At 33.8% G+C, this 18191-nt stretch overlaps 1 protein-coding gene across 1 annotated transcript in view; it reads left to right on the top strand.

The window, feature by feature from the left end:
- The window catches only part of ARFGEF1 (ARF guanine nucleotide exchange factor 1), a 124970-nt gene that overhangs the window by 34702 nt on the left and 72077 nt on the right, over positions 1-18191 (top strand). Inside the window, exons 10-16 of the mRNA XM_069099547.1 lie at positions 314-515; positions 3502-3613; positions 3983-4188; positions 4272-4356; positions 12733-12904; positions 15529-15680; positions 17632-17760. Of these exons, the coding sequence (XP_068955648.1) occupies positions 314-515; positions 3502-3613; positions 3983-4188; positions 4272-4356; positions 12733-12904; positions 15529-15680; positions 17632-17760 (1058 nt within the window). The remainder of the gene's footprint in view (positions 1-313; positions 516-3501; positions 3614-3982; positions 4189-4271; positions 4357-12732; positions 12905-15528; positions 15681-17631; positions 17761-18191) is intronic.

Here is an 18191-nt window from a genome sequence, read left to right as displayed (position 1 = left end):
TGGGACACACTTGTAATTTCTTCCTTGAAACAACTTTTTATAAAACTTTAATTACTTGAAGTGTAGTAATTATGGCAGTGATGCTTTTAACTCATGCTGATGCTGTAACAAGAAGATACCATCTGGTTAACGACCTGTGTGACCTCCAACTAGTCCCGTCACTTCCCTGTGAGTGTTAGCTTATCTGTAAATGGTCCCTTTTAGTTTTAACATCCTGTGACTTATGTGATTAAGATGTTGAAAAAATAGTAACAAAGGTTTTCATAGCATATTTTTGTCAGAATTTTTTCTGTTTTACTGTTCATTTTTGTAGGTCAGGAAAAACCCATAGAGCAAGAGACAAATGAAACCAAGCACTCTGAGACAATTAACAGATACGGAAGCTTAAATTCTCTGGATTCTACAGCGTCCTCAGGAATCGGCAGCTACAGCACACAGATGTCTGGCACTGACAATCCAGAACAATTTGAAGTCCTAAAGCAACAAAAAGAAATCATAGAACAGGGGATAGATTTGTAAGTATCAAATTTAACCTAAGAACATGTTGATTGCCTTTGGGAAGGACAGGCCACAGTACCTCACTTGGAGAAGTTATGAATTCTGCATGTGTTGAATGATCTCACCTTCCCTCTTCTTAAACACTCCAGGAGCAGTAAAAGGGAAACTAGTCTGGATCTCAGCTTTTTCTTCTTTCCTATACCTTCTCTCATGTAGTCTGTCAGAGACAGATGATTTCAGTGCATGACTATGTGTGAATGAATTCTGGGATATAAACTGTATGTACCTTGCAATCATTTATTAGTACATTTTCACATTTTTTGGTTAGCTTAGATCATGTGATAAAGTATTCAACACATTGCTGTGAATGCAGGTGAAGGCTCACTTTTTAAAGTATGTAGAAGTGCCTTCTAGATGTTAGCTGTTGCTTCCTTTCCAAAAATAGTCCTTATATCCCTATTTGGATCATAAACCTTTTTGATTTTTTTTTTTGGCATTGCATTTTTTTTAATGCATTGATCTTATGGCCAGCTCCTAGTTCAGTGAAGCTAGTATGTGTACCTGACTTAAGGAAATCTTGTCTTTCCCATTATCTCCTCTATCTTGCCTGTGTTGTTGCAATCTCTCTACTCTTTCTGCCATCTTGAGCTCACCCTGTTGCTTTTTTTCTGTTTATACATACCTGTTTTCTTCAGATTCTCCACCCTTTTGTTCTGCTTCATTCCATTTTTTTAAGAGCCCTCCATCATACACTTATGCCTGTTCCAGCCCAACTTGTCAGTTTACTGTGGTGGCCTTCTTTGCTTCACAATACACTTTTGTATTTCAAAACCAACTCTTACTATTTGACTACAGGTCTAAAAGTAACTCACATTTTTATTTAATGAAGATACTTTAAACTCTTTCTTGGGTATAATTTAAAATCTTTTGGGGATGGGACATTTTATCTTCATTGCCTTCTGTTTTTATAAAGGTAGGGTAAGCCCAAAAGTTTGCAAAGGTTTTATTTTTACTCATTATTGAACATATCTTCCTCTTAAAGCCTCATATAAGTATATTTTTATGTTTATACTGTAAAACTACACATTTATCTTGCCAGAATTTTAGATTTCCAATCTTTGTGGTTTAATAGAATAACTCAAGACAATTATTCTAGGATCATTTCTTCATCCAAGGCCTTTAGTTAATGTGTGAGATATCATAACTAAAGTATACTAAGGGCCTAATCCTATTCTTGTAGGAAAATCATAGAAATCAAACTTAGAGATTTCAAAAACGATTATTTCCCCTATTCTCTCTGGAGTTCGAAACTCTAGAGATAAGGCTGCAGAAGTAGGCATGCTGTTTTGTAATTCATTTCAGTCTTTATAGTTTAGAAGACCCTGTTAAAATATAAATACCCCAAGTAAGGTATAGTATACTAAAAACCTTTTATCAGCTAATACTATAATCAGATATGTTCATAGTTAAGGGGATGAAGAAAGAAGAGAGGAGGGCTTTATTGGGAGGGGAAGGTATTCTGAAGGCCAGACTGGACCCTCTTTAAAATCCCTGGCATACAAAATGACTAAGATGGAAATGTTTATATGATTGCGTATTATAATCTATATCAAATTGCTTACTGCAGTGAGGACAGAAGGAAGGGAGGGAGAGGTAGAATTTGGAACTCAAAACTTTAAAAAACAACAAATGTTAAAAATTGTTTTTACTTGCAATTGGGAAAAAATGGGATCTTATTTAAAAAAATAATAAATCCCTGGCATTATGTCACTAAAATCGTGATATATACCACCTTTTATTCCAATCTCTGCACTTTCTTTTTTTTTTTTTTAAAGCAATCGGGGTTAAGTAACTTGCTCAAGGTTACACGGCCAGTCATCTCTGGGTGTGGTGCTGAGTATCTGAGCCCGGACTTGATCCAGGTCATCCTGACACTGGAGCCGATGCTCTTACTCGCTGAGCCACCTGGCCGCCCCTCTCTGCACTTTCTTAATGATCCAGCTTTTTTTTTTTTGGTAGCTAGTATTAAGAAAATATTCTTATAAAAAAAGTATATAAATTTGATTTAGTAAAATAAAAATGCAAAATCCTCCACAGTTTTTTCAGAAAACAGATTTGGCAACCTACAGTAGGGCAGCTAAGTGTCACTAAATGATGGCATGCTTGTTTAACCATGGAAGTATTCACTCTATTCAGATTGCTGGATCTGGAGTCAGGAAGACTTGAGTTCATATTTATCCTCAGACATTTACTAGCTGTATGACCCTGAGATAGTCACTTAAACCTGTTCATCTCAGTTTCTTCATCTGTAAAATGAGCTAGAAAAGGAAATGACAAGCCATTCCTAGTATCTTTACCAAGAAAATCCCAAATGGAGTCATGAAGAGTCAAACATGACTGAAACGACTGAACAACAACCTACAATAACTGTGTTGATAAAATAGTTCCAATAAATTCATTGTCTTCCCTTTGTAAGCTTAAAACTGTTAGTTAATAAAGGACAATATTTATGTAAAATTAATGGAATTTAGATTAATTAAATGGCAAGGGAAAACTGTTTCTATTCTAAAAACACTAGATAAATTGTATATCCTTATTATAGTTCATATTGTGAAAATTTAAGGCTACTGGTAAACAACATTGTTTCCCTCTTGATATAGACCAGAAAATAGTCTGTAGCATATAAAGAAAAACTATTCAGAACATTATCTGTGTTAGTTGTAATGATTATCTGCCTATAGATGCTGCTTGTGATCCTGGTGTAACATTTTGACGCTATTCATATTCCTATGAAAGGAATAGAAGTGATGTGGTATGATGAAATATCCTTTAAATGATAACTATTGGATATTATGACCTAGTTCTTGTGTTGCTGAGTTCCTTTAGAAAAGTAATTTAGTAAATTATTTTCAAAACCAAAAAAAAAAAAGTAATTTACTGTAGTTCAGAACATATGTAAGGTTTTCTATTTTTCATGTTCATATTGCCATTAACATCATCCAGATTTAATAAGAAACCAAAGAGAGGAATACAGTATCTGCAGGAGCAAGGGATGCTTGGCACTTCACCTGAAGATATCGCTCAATTTTTACATCAAGAGGAACGATTAGATTCTGTAAGAACAACATTTTACTTCATTCTATTGACTTGTTTTAGGAAGCTTTATTTTAAATTAAGTTTACTTAGTGTTCTGTACCTGCTTTAAAATACCAACTTTTGCAGTTAAATATATATAATCCAAAAATAACCCAAATATGGTTAATTATTTTGATTTTTAACCTCAAAATATTTCCCTTGCTATTTTGGAATATCAGTTAACTTTTTTTTTATATGCAAATATGACTAGCAGCTGTTTTCATGGTCGACTGTAATAGTTTGTGAGACTAATATTTCTTTTATTGTATACATGCATGTAAACATTAGAAATAACTGTGACAAATGTCACATTTTAGTATTACAACTTCTATTTTTCTTTATACTTTAGACTCAAGTGGGTGAATTCTTGGGAGATAATGATAAATTTAACAAAGAAGTTATGTATGCATATGTGGACCAACATGACTTTTCAGGAAAGGACTTTGTTTCAGCCCTCCGAATGTTTTTGGAGGGATTTCGTCTTCCAGGAGAGGCTCAGAAAATTGATCGACTAATGGAAAAATTTGCTGCAAGATACTTAGAATGTAACCAAGGGTAAGTAAGATGATATGATTTATAATTACATAAAATTATAAAATCAACTAAAATTTGTAATGTGGTTCTTCATTATTTTTCAGACAAACCCTTTTTGCTAGTGCAGATACTGCCTATGTTTTGGCTTACTCAATTATCATGTTGACAACAGATCTTCATAGCCCACAGGTATATTGTTTTTCTAAGTTAGTTTTCCAGTAATTATTTTAGAATAAAAGGAGTTTTGAATGTGATCCTATGAAATTTTGGCTTATTTAAATCATCTGCTTAAATCACTATTCTGTTTAATTCTTGTTCTGATCTGTTCTATTCCAGTTTGTCTTTGTTTCAGAGGATAAGAACTAGAATTTACCCATAAGTATAAAACAAAATTCATGGCTCTCTTTCTTACTGTTTACATTTTTGTACAAACTATCAGACCAATTTGTTTTTTAAAATGAATTTCTTCATTGTATTCCTGATTGTTCTCTTTAGCCTTTGTTTCTCATCCCAAAAAAATTTGTAGTGAATTTAAGCACTCATGATGTACTCAAAAATAGTTCGTAAAAAATACTAAGTAAATTTTAATCCAAATTGAATATTGTAGATGAAGGCATTTGAGATATTTCATGTTTTTGCAACTCACTTGCCATAATATATAAAAGTACTTTTATATTAAAAAAATACTAATTGGTATAAAAACTTAAGGTAGTTTTGCTGCTTTGTGATGCTGTGATTTATTTTCTGTGATACTAATGATGATAGTACAGTGGTAATGGTTTAGCTATATTATATTCCATTTTCAAACGTGGATATATTTGTGAAAAGATAAAAGATTATTGGTTTTAATTTTTTTCCTTTTTTTTTTTACATTTTGCTTAAAAATATTCATCTTATATTCTTAAGGGGTTTGGTTCTATTATACAGTGAAATCTTTGCATGACAGCCTCTGCATTCTCTCTTTTGAAGAATTTCTTTAGAACTTTTTTCCTCAAAATAGTCTAATTTTTATACTTAAGGTAAGCTAGTATATTAAATACTGCATAATAAATAAGCAAAAAATACCCTTTTTGCTTCTGCATTGATTTCTCTGATGAACCTGAAGCACTGAGACTTATTTAAAGACTTGTTTATATTCTTCACTTTTTTATATAGTTTCTCACTTGAGTGAGGTTAGAGATCTGATGCAAGATTTTCCTACACCCATTAAATTGGTAGTGTTTACCTCCATTTTAGAGCCTATGTCGAACATAACAGGACATAACAGAAGGATTTCTCATACTTTTTACATTTGTAAAAGTTCTCCCCTAGATAGACTACTTGATTAGGATACAGCATTGGGCTTTGAATGAAACCTTTCCCAAACTCATCACATTTCCTATGCTTTTTCCTTGAGTGTATTTTCTGCACCTTACAAACTTTGAAGTTCTTGGAAAATGTTTGCATTTTTAAGAATTTGTTTTCATTTTTGAGGATTTGATCTAAGGTTTTTAACGTGAGCCTTCTGGTGAAATGTCTTATGACAAACATTTCTTTTGTCCTCTGAAAAGTTCTAGTCCAATATTTCATTATGGTGGAGATGATTTGGAGTTTTCCAAGATTATACCAGTCAAATAAACATAGACTCCAAAAGATTTTTTGAAGCTTCAAAGATTTTCCAGTGCTTCCTATGACAGATGTGGCCTTTTGATTAAGAACCAGTCCTGCTCTGGGTATGGAACCCTTCATCACCAGATGGCTGGCCACTAGCCAGTGAAATTTTTGTCCATGGCAATAAGGAAAAAAAAATTAGAAAATGGCCTTCAGTCTTCTATGGCTTTCTTCTTTTTCTGCAGTAATAAGGGTAGAGTGGTGGCAGATGTCAAATACCTTTAGTTTACCAAAGGTCCTCTTACCACAAAAAAGGTGCAAAGAATGATACAGTTCTTAAGTCCTAGATAAACATTACTTTGATACTCTTTGATGTGTGGTCTTTGTCCTATTTCTAGTGAGTTGATATGCTCCTGGAGATACTGAATCCCGTCCATATGGACATTCTCACTATAAATGAAGCCAGAGAACATACTTAAGTTGTAGCTATATGGAAGAATGCCTCCAAGGTTCTTCTTTGAGAGGCAAGTGAAGGAGTTGGCAGAGTTTGTTTTAATGTGCAACCAAAGGCAACACAAAGCATCATTTCATGGGATATTCCTTGGTCATCTTATCTTGAAGTGCTTATGCTAACTGTAAGCAAGTAAACCTATATAAATATAATTTCTGCTTATACATCAACAACTGTAGGTGATGGATAAGAGAAATTCCATTAAGAATTTGACAAACTAAATTAACATATAATTTAATACTCAGTTACTTCATGCAAAAATCTTTGAAAAATGGAGGATGACAAAAAAAATTGGAAAATAAAATTCATGACTAATAAATAAAAGAAGCAAAGACTTGTAGATTAACCAGTAACTCTGTGTTAATATATTGTAAATATTTTCCATCAAGAAGAGTCACATAATGTTAGATGTTGGGAGAAACATGACAAAAAGTGAATTGTATCTAAACAAACATGAAAACCCTAATTACTGGTGTACTAGTCATTTCAAAATAATAAGTTGTGTTCCTAGTCTGGTAAGTCCATACAGAAGTAGATTTGACACACCTGGGCATGGCTGATTTGGTCATGATTCCAAAGATAGAGGGAGGCAGGATATATAGACAGCTGCAGAGCAGCTTGTGAGAGGTAGCTGGGAGGGGAAAAGCAAAGGGAATCTGGCTGGGCCTGACCTGTCACTCCCCTCTCTGGGACCACAGTGACACACAAAAGAGTTAAGAACCCCAAGGACATGATCTCTGATCCTGTTGACATGTGGCTCATGAAAAGAGTGCCGGAGAATAGAGAGAACAGCAAATGGAACATGATCTGCCAGCATTTCTATACCTATTCCCATCCCTGAGAGTAGAACTGCTATATTTAAACACATCAGCCTTAGATACAAATACAGTGAATAATCCCAGAATATTTCAAGAAGTGGCATTTAGTCAAGTAGAGCAACAGGACCTGACCAAATGCATACAGAAGAAATTTGTCCTTTTTGTAATTAAAGATACCTAGGAATCTATTTTAAAGACATGTCAGAGGAGAAAATTCAGAACATACAGAACAAATGTCTAAAAGTTTGTTTGGTTAAAAAAAAAGATCTCAGCAGCTAATGACCAATATTTTGGTTTTCTTATCTCTATTAAATCTTTGAAAAAATTCGGTGCAGTCAAGTGTATTCATAATATAAACATAAAAATGTAACAAACAGGTAAGCTTTTATAGGTGATTTTCTACATAATCATAATTGGCAAAGTAATTTAGAAACCATAGGATCTTATATTTCCATTCATTGTTAACTTTAAATAAGAACAAAATACAGCCTGTATCTTGTCAAATTGGTGCCTCCCACACATGTTAAAAATCACACAAGACTCTATAACGTTTACAGCCGCAAAAATAAACATATCCATTAATCTGTATATACTTGCTATCTACATATCAACATCAAACTGGTCATAAAAAGGAAAACAAAAGCTTATTAAAGATGTTTGCCAGTATAGTGGAAGGTGATCTGCATGGAATGAAATTTAGAAATCTTTTGACTGAGACAGTCCTAAATCACTTTATACAAGTCTCCCTAAGCCCTAAAAAACGCTTTAAGGCTTCCTCATCTAAATCCATTTAAAAGTGATCCAGGTAATAATAATCATCCTCACTGGAAAAAATAGATAAAAATTATGTATTTCCCAGATTAAATAACCAGTAAATCCAGTACATCCATGCGTATTACATATGTGTATGTTTGCATACACACACATTCACACAGTTAATGAAATGTTAAGAACCATATATATACTAAAAGGAAAACTCATTATGAACTTTGTATAGTTCTTTTCCCAAAAATAAAAAAATAGAATATTAGATCTTCAAGTGATTTGAAATATTAGCTGGGCCAATCAGTCATTTTATAAAATGAGAGGGAATTGAATAAATGGCAAATATAGCTACTTATAATAGTTAGCATTGATATCACCCTTTAAGATTTGCAAAATTCTTTACAAATATGGTCTGATTTTATCCTAATAATTACCCTGGGAGGTAAGTGCTATTATAACCCCCATTTTACAGATGAAAAATCTGAGTCAGACAGAACTTCAGTGACTTGCCATGGGTCACACAGCTAGTAAGTATTTGAGGAGGGATTTGAACTTTGGTCTTCAACACTCCAGACACAGTGCTCTTTCCATTATACCACCTAGCTGTCATAATATTCCATTAATCCATTGGACTTATGTATCAGTGATTTTCAAGCTAAAATCTCTCAGTACTTTTTCTTCATTGATTTATCCATTCAAGATTGTGCCTCATATCTGTAATGTCTTCACATTCTGTGGCTATTTTCTTTAACTTTCTCAAAACTTCTTCAATATCACTTATCCAAAGTGATGTTCTCTATTTCTTTCTCTAATCAAGTTTTTCTTATACAGTTCAAGAATAAGGGAAGAGATGCATGCATATTTATCGACATAAACACCTAGATTTGAGATTTATGCATTTCCCAGAAATCTATTTGGATATATATGGGCTTTGGAACCCCACATACTGGGCCACAGAATACAGACTAGGACCATTTGCCTGGAAGTTTAAGGAAAGCAGATTTTAGATCAATATGAAGGAAAATCTTCTAGCAATTAGACTCGTCGAAAAGTATAATAAGCTTTCTTTCATAAGGAATGTAGTCACCTATCACTGGATGTTTTCAGGTTGAAGCTAGGCTTTTCAGAGTTGAGCTAGGAATGACATCTGAGGAATTTATATACTCTTAAGCTTTCATCATTCTGCCAAATGAGGATTCATAGAGTTGTTTTCACCTTTTTGATTGCAGATTTTTTTTGACTCCTTAAGTAATGTTGCTGAGCTATTAAAAATGTATCTCCTACTTATTTTCTTCTATTCTTTTCTAGTGAAATCTAGATTTAAATTTATTTCCTAATACCCTTGTGGCAGAGATTACATGATAGTAGTTGTTTTTATCTTGGCTTTTGATTTTATAGGTATGTTTGCCTTTGGGTTGTTTTGTTTACTTTTTATTTTTTTAAAAAAACTATGTGCTAAATTTATATAAGCTAAATAATGATAGTATCCAGCCTTAAGTCACCTTTTAGGCTCAGACTGTAAGTGCTTAATGGAAGTTTTCTTGATTGTGTGACAATTCTAGTAGCCTCTTTTTCTTTGGTGATATTCCTATTTATTTTATACATCCTTCTAACATGTTTTAGGTTGCCTTATGTGCTTGCATATAGATATGTATGTCCTATTAAAAAGTTCTGTGGAAATGTTTAAAATCCTTATAATTTTTTTATCATAATGATTTCCACATATCTTATACCTATTATGCACAACCAATTTTGAGATTAACAGAAAATGTATGTAAAGTGCTTTGAAACCTTAAAGTTTAACATGAACTTATTGACAGGGAAGCTACAGGTCACTGTAGTAGGAACTCTTTTTTTCCTATATATTTGAAGAGGCACTGTCCTCTTCATCACGATAGATTTTGCCTGTGAAATAGAAGAAAACTCAGTAACACTAAGTGGCCTCTTCTGGCTGTTGCCTTGTCTCCATTTGTACCACTTGAACTAGCATGATCTTTGGGAATTAGAAAGAATGGTTGTATTTTCTGGCCTGCATTCTTTTTTTAATATGTGAAAATTATTTATAAGAAATTAAGTCACATTATTTTCTCCATTATTATTTAAAGTTAAAAACCATTATGAGACCTGACTTTATAAAATTATTCTCTTCTCATACATAGTAGAAATGTGTTGTGATAAATCCAACCACTTGTTCTTAAAATTGTTAAAAGTGGTTCTCAAATGATTTCCTCTGTGGCTTTCTTATGTATTTGTTTCTATGTTTTCTTCAAAAACAGTCAATACTTTAATTTTTATTAAGTTGTGATTTTTTTAAATTGAATTTAGATTCTAAAGGGTTTACTTTTCAGCTCGTGTGTGTGTATGTGTGTATAAAATTCCATTTTGTCTTCCCCACAATAGCAATGGTTTTCATTTGTACTTAAGTTTTTATTTCACCCATAATAGTAAACCACTTTCTTAGTTTTCTCAGATTTGAAATTTAGATGAATTCTAACAGATTAGTTATTCATTTTTCAAATGTTCCTTTTCTCTGAACATGTTCATAGAGCACTATTATATTGTGTGATATAGTTAAAACTTATTTATTTGGGCACTATTTAAGTCAGGCTTTATTTTTGGTCTTCATTTATTCTCAGTAAAAGCAGTCTGGTTTGGTTGGAGCATTGGGTACAAACTTATTTTGAGATCCTAGGGACCCAGAAGTAAGGCTGTAGGTTTTCCTTCCTTTTCATTCGTTTCTCATACCCTCCTTCTTCCTCGCCTTCCCCCTCTCTCCTACCAAACATCCCTGTACTACTCCATATTCTTTTTTTTGAGGGGGAAAGGCAAGGCAGTTGGGGTTAAGTGACTTGCCCAAGGTGACAGCTAGTTAACTGTAAAGTGTTTGAGGTCGGATTTGAACTCAGGTCATCCTGACTTCAGTGCCGGTGCTGTATTCACTGCGCCACCTAGCTGCCCCTCCTTCAGATTCTTTAAAGTAATTTAGATTTCCAAAAAGGAAATGTACTTTATGCATGATAGGGACCACTTTACACCAGGCTTATGGATTTCTAGCAAAAACTGTGGTCCTTCCTATTCCTTTTGCCTCCTTAAATATTTTCTCTTTTATTTTTGTTTTCCAGTTAGGATTTTTTTTTTTTTTTTAGTTTTTATCAAAACATTAAGGACAACTTGTTTTCCTGACATGCCCCACTCCCCCACTCCACCAATTTTTCTTTATATTACAATGTAAAGAGCACCTTTAAAAATTGTGTACTAAATTATTCTGTTCCCTTGTCTGTGTTGAATAATGGTCATTTTTTTAAAAAACTACACATACTTATATTTTAGTTAGTTTCTCCTTAGCTACTGCTGAAAGCATTCTCTCTTCTTTTTTCCTGATTTGCTAGAACCATTGCTTTGCAAAGGGTAAAACAGGACTTGAACTGAAAATGTTGTGTGAACATTATCTTTATGACTTTTGAAGTTTGGGAAGCTCTTTTTTTGTTCTTGATTTTCTTATGTGAACTCTCATATAAATTTGTCTTCAACCTTATTTTTAGAGACTGTTTGCCATCCTTTTCAAAGAAAGTAAAATCCATCATCACATCCTTTTCCATTGTTGTGTATTCTTTCACCATTGTTTATATTTTGTTCAAACATTTACTAGACTTTCCTTGGACATTCTGTACTTTGTTTGATAATTGCATAAAAACTTCTTTTCTTTCATCCCTGAATATTTTGTTCCCTGCATGTAATCTGCCTAAAGATTAGTTTTCCATTTTAGGTTTTCAGAAGTTACTCTAAGAGAAAGTTCACTTATGAGACAGTATAGCAGATAATTACACCTTGCTACTGCTTTTCTATCTCTTCCACCATTGTTGCAAATTAGGGCTACTTCTAATTGTATCCAGCCTTTTAATGTCTTCTTTGTTTCAGAAAATTACACATTTTGCTTTTTTTTCCTGCAATTTATGTAGTTTATTAGGACTCCTGATTCATTATCCATCAGTTAACTGGATTTTTGACTGTGCTGGTTCCCAACTATGGTTAATGGGGCTACCATCTTACAGCCTCCTAACTTTGGTTCCAAAACTTTATCCAGGTATGCACATAGGACGGTCCTTTTCATTTAGGATACATTTAAATAGGAGGAAAATTTCACAGGATACCTTGCCCCAAGTCACCTGATGACAAGTAATTGTCCTTTTGATATTTCTCTTGTCCTTAAATTTCATATATTTTCACCTTTGCTTCCACTACATATGTGCTTTTAAACTCTGTGTTCTTTTGGAGCAAGGATTAGGCATTTTTGGTATCCTTTATACTTCTCATAAGTGACCTTGATTTAATATTTGTAAGAATTTTGAATAGAGTTTTCAGTCTTCATTCTCTCTTTATCCTATTCCCTTATACAAGTTGCACATTGTTTAGTATCAGACTAGGGCAGCACATGTCTTTCCAGACCCATCAGATTTGTCTTATATTTCATCTAATATTTAGTCAAATGGTGTGGTATAATGGAAGGAGTCAGAAGACCTGACACTCATTAGCTGTGTGACTGAGGGACTTTACTTTATCTCCCTAAACCTCAGTTCCCTTCTCTGTAAAATGGGAGGAAAATTTGTACTACCTGCCTTGATTGCTATTGTGAGGAAAACACATCATAAACTATAAAGTGATAAATAGATATGTAGGTAGGTAGTGCTATCTCTCTCTGTCTAATCTTTCTATACACACAAATTATTCTTGTTTTCTTTTTCCATTCTTATGCATGGATGATTGGACATTTTCTCTTTCATGTCTACAAAAATATGCAGTCTGTTGATATTTGAACTCTACAAAATACAGGAAATTTTCCTATCTTAATTTTCCTTATTTTTGCTTGTTTTTCATGTTTAGGTAAAAAATAAAATGACAAAAGAACAGTACATTAAAATGAATAGAGGTATCAATGACAGTAAAGACCTTCCTGAAGAATATCTGTCAGCTATCTATAATGAAATAGCTGGAAAGAAGATATCAATGAAAGAAACAAAAGAACTAGCAATACCTACAAAGTCAAGTAAGCAGAGTAAGTACCCGAATTAGTCAAATATTGATTGTCAGTGGGGAAAAAAAAAGGTTCTTAATTATACGTAATGCATAATTTCTTCCTTGGTCTATAATAAATTTTCCTAATATACCTCATTGCATGGTAAATATTTTTTAAATAATGTTTATAAACCCCTGAGGTCAGTCTGTATGACAGCACAATGTTGGGGCCAAATCAGAGAGAACATTTGCTAGATACGGGAGAAAACTGATATAGAAATAGTCAAGATAAGCTTGGTTGGCTTAGATGACTAGACTTCATAAACATGTTCCACTTGGAATTGTAGCTTCTGCTTTAGATCAGAGATCAACAAACTATGGCAGGGGGAGCAGAACAGCGAGCTAAAATTAAACTTTATTTAAAAATGTAAAAAAAATATCCTTAGGTCAAAATCACACAGTAGACAGTAGTTTGCTGACCCTCCCCCTCTAGGTACAGGTCAGTCAGCCAACCAGCTAGCATTATTGAGCACCTGCTAGGTTCCAGGCACTGTGCTAATCACTGGGGATACAAAAAAAGGCTCCAGTCTGATGGGGAGAGACAACATGCAAACAACTGTTTACAAACAAAATATATACAGGATAAATTGGTGTAGTCTCTGAGGAAAGGCACTAAGAATAAAGGGGATTAGGGAAGTCTTCTTGTACAAGGTGGGACTTTGAATGATAATTAATGATAGCTCTGAGGCTGAGATGAGAAAAGTATAGTGTTCAGGCATGAGTGACATCCAGTAAAAGTGTTCAGTCACATATGAGTAACATCAAGGAGTCCATTTTTACTTGATCTCAGAGAACATAAGTAAGTAAAGAATAAGAAATTTGGAAAGTTAGGAAGGGGCAGGTAATTGGCTGGAACAGGCCTGTGCAGAAAAGGATGATATGAAAACCAAGTACCTGGGCTTGAGATTGTGTGAGGTGTCAGACATGGACAAAGGGAATGAAGTGTGGGAGAACCAGGCAGTTCTGGAATTTGAGGTCTCTCTTTGAAGCTGCCTCTTAATATGGGTGTTGAGCCAGAAGATCGAGAGCAAGGTGCAGGAGTGTGTCCTGCAAAGTGAGGATAAAGTGATTTCCAGATTTTTAAGTCCTGTAGCAGGATCATCTCAGCAGAGTACTTGAAAGCAAAAGAGGTTACTGGATTCATTTTACTCCTTATGATTTTTTTTTTGGAAGGCAATTAGGGTTAAACAACTTGCCCAAGGTCACATGGCTAGTTTTTGTGTTAGGTTTCTGAGGCCAGATTTGAACTTAGGTCCTCCTGACTCCAGGGCTGGTGCTCTATTCACGGTGCCACCTAGCCGCCCCCCTATGAAATTTTTTTATCAGAAAAATAATTTTAACTGATCAACTCTTAAAGAATCATAGTATGAGCACAAAAGATATTTATATTCCCATCTTTCTGTGTTCTCATGAGACTAAAAGCTGACTGAACAGTTGAAACTTCACACCTTACATCTGGGTCAGTTCCCATCTTCCTTTTTTTGTTTGTTTGTTTTTGGTTTTCCTTTTTGTTATAAACTTGCCACTGATTCCAAGAACAGGATTTTTCATGCACTGTCATGAACGCATTGACACTTTACTGTCGTTCCATTGTATATTGAAGAAGCTTCACACTTGCTTGCTTATTACTTTAACACTTGTTAAAGGCCCAGAGTAGGACTATAAAATGGTTTTTTATGTCTTTTTCCACCCTTCCCTAAACATAGGTAAAATGGCAAAAAAAAAAAAAATAGAGATATCTGGAAAATTCCAAGTTCTGTTTTATAAATGAAATAATGTTTATTTGATCTCAGTACTTAAATTCTATTCAGTGACAAAAAACAGAATGGAAAAAATGTTTGGATAAAAATATCAAGAAGATACTCTCCAGCTGCTATTTTGTGTTCCAAAAGATGAGGGGGTAATGTTACAGTGATGTCCAGGGAACATAATTAGAGAAGGATAATGAAGGTGAGGGAAATAGGGAAGTAATTTAAGACTTTGAATTCAAGAACTAGAAATTTGCATTCAGTAGGAGACAGTGAGCAAAAGAAAAATGTTGGACTTGAGTGACCATTAACTTTTTACTTGGGGTTGATGATGGTTGTCAGGTGCTATATTTATTACCTGCTTAAGTGTTTCTGCTTAACTTTTCTTCTTTCAACCTGTGTTTTCCATACAAATACAGATTCTCATCTTCCATTTTTCATATTCTTCCTTCTGACTCTTCTGTAATATTCTCAAAGGGCTCTCCCGCTGCCCTTTACCATTACCTGGAAGCATATAATCAGACTCATAGAAAATGAGGCAAGAGGCTATAGTGGTACATTGAGCCACCTAAACACCTTGAAATGCCTTCATAACTATACATTTCTTGACTCCCAGAAAAGCAGCAAGCATGTTTGGGGTGTAAAGGCAATTTTCCTTGCCCTTTCAACTAAATCTTTGCTCCCAAGCTTCACCTGGGAAGCTCATTTCTGATTCTCAGACTTTTTCTTCTAAACTGTTACTTTATTTACTAGTAACCATTACTTTTTACATTGTAAATAAAATGGTAACTGGTAAAAAGCCTTATTTTTTATTTAGCAACATTAACTATGCATATATAAAATACAATTGTTGCAGATGTAGCCAGTGAAAAGCAGAGGAGACTTCTGTATAATTTAGAAATGGAACAAATGGCTAAAACAGCTAAAGCTCTCATGGAAGCAGTAAGTCACGTTCAAGCACCTTTTACCAGTGCAACTCATCTGGAACATGTGAGACCTATGTTCAAGGTGAGAATTGTTAGTGATTTTTGGTAATAAGATGCATTTTTATATTATTGCAATTTAAATGCGTTGAATGATAACGAGAAATAATGACTAGATCCGAAATGCTTACTGTATATAGCACAGTGCCTGGCACTTAGTAGACAATTAATAAATGCTAGTTGGTTGACTCTAGTGATTCAGAATTTATTTTCTTCAGCTTATACTTATGTCTCCCATTCCCCAGCGTGGATAGACTCTTGAATAGTCTGTTTTCTCAAAGGCATTTTTTGTTTGTTTTTATGCCTTCTTTCTTGGATTATTTTTACCATCCATTTTTAAAAACTCCTAGGAACCTCAGGAAAGGAATATGTTTTTCAGCCATTCTTTCAGTAGGAAGAAGCAGTTAGCTTTAACATATGGATGGCTGACAAGTGCCTACAATTGCAGAAATCTTTGAACATTATTCTTAAGTGAAAAGTATATTCTTATTCTATATGAAAACTTCTGCTACTAATTGCCCCATAGTAGGAGTCTTTGCTTTAAACTTTCCTATGGGCCCTTAGGAAGTGGTTTAGGTTATCTCCTTCCCCTTTTACCATTTTTTTCTCAGGCATCATTTGAAGTGCTTTTTCCTCAGACAGGGAGACAGCTCTGGCCAGATGGATAGTGCTAGACTTAGGTTCTGCCTCCAGCACTTATTAGCTGTATGACTTGGAGCAAGTCACTTAATGTTTTTAAATTCATACATTGGAGATAGTGCTATCTACCACACAGGGCTGTTGTGAGGGTCACATGTGATCATGGACATGATTGAAGTATCTTATAAATGTCAGTCTTTATTTTTATCCTCTCCAAACTTCTATACCTTCATTCAGCAGACTGTGCCTAACATTAGTAATTAGTTTTATGATAATAAAACATATGTAAGACAGTATAACGGGGCAGTGAGCACTGTAGGAACTATATTGTAAATTGGATGAGAAATAGACTGAGGACCCAGTACTGTTTTGGATCATTGTCATCCATCCGAGTTTTTGTCTGACATTTTCTTGTAGCAGAAGCAGTATTGATTTTAGAATCAGAGTTCTTAGATTTGATTCTCACCTGACAAGACTCATCTATATACCCTAGGCAAATCACAGATCCTCTGAACCTTTGTATCCTTATCTCTAAAATGAGAGCAATAATATTTACTTGCCATATAGGGGCTATTTTGATTTTAAAAACAGGAAAACAAAAACATTTACCTTAAAGCATTATATAAATGCGAACTATTGCTATTAATAACATAAGAATGAAGTGGGGATATACCTGAATTCTTAGCAATTGCTTTTCCCACTTCTAAGCTAAAATTCTCTGTTGGCTTTCACTCATTTACTTAGGGTAGATTTGGTTTTTTAAAAGCAATTTTCTAAGTGGAATAGGTAACTTTTTCAGCATGTGAAGGAACAAAGCTAAAATTTTGTTCAGGGAACAAGTTTAAGAAAAGAAAGTAATGCAGGTACTGAAAGTACAAAATGATTGAAAGCCCTTAAATTAATATTTGGGCATTTAGGAAAATCTGTGGGATACTTTGGGAGTGTGGGAAGCCATTTGTTAGAAAAGATTTTATTTTGTTGTACAATAACCTTTTAATGTTTTACTTGGAATTAATTTTTTTTTCAGCTGTTGTATTTAAAACATGTTTAAGTATTTCACTTACTAATCTTCAAAATAAGTTTCTCAGCCCTTCTACTTCTATGACCAGATTAGCTTCAAGACATTCTTCTCCCATTTTCTGAAACAGTCAGGCAAAATTCATTTTGCCATGCATTGCATTTTCTTATTATAGTATCTAAATTTTCATGTTTCATTTTTTTTATTCAGAATATATTTTAGAGTTTCTCAGACATTTTTATGAAAATCAATTTTTTATCTTCATACAATAATGGATACAGATTGAATCCCAGAATATTATATTTTTAAATTTTTCTAGTTGGCCTGGACACCTTTTCTTGCCGCATTCAGTGTGGGCCTACAAGATTGTGATGATACTGAAGTGGCTTCTCTTTGTCTGGAGGGCATACGATGTGCAATCAGAATTGCTTGCATCTTCAGCATTCAGGTAACCTGGAATATTTTTATATGTTTGACTTTTGTAGTCAGCCAGAAAATGTTATTTATGTCATTAATATAGCATATAAGTACAAAAATTCTTCTTTATCTTCCTTATTTGAAAATGAGTTAAGACTTTATGAAGTTCCTTCAGTCGAGTGAAGTTTAAAATGTCCACCAAGCTTAGTTGTTGTTCTGTGTATTTCTATTGCTTTGATTCTTGATGTGTCTAAAAATTATGATAAGGCTTGATGGAAATTTCTTTTTCCAGAGAATATTAATATTTTAAAGAATGTTTTCTAAGATTTTACTACTTACATGAGGTAACTGAATATTTTGTTTAAATGTGTCAAAAATATTAACATTTACATAGTGTTTTCAAATTTATATGTCACTTGATAATCTAATCTGCATGTAAACATAGCTCTCCTATAATAGAAA

The sequence above is a fragment of the Petaurus breviceps genome, unplaced genomic scaffold, assembly GCF_028583685.1.
Source record: "Petaurus breviceps papuanus isolate PSGF00001 unplaced genomic scaffold, PetGlider_PUasm1.0 38, whole genome shotgun sequence".
Lineage (NCBI taxonomy): Eukaryota > Metazoa > Chordata > Mammalia > Diprotodontia > Petauridae > Petaurus > Petaurus breviceps.
This window is presented reverse-complemented; position numbering and strand designations above follow the sequence as displayed.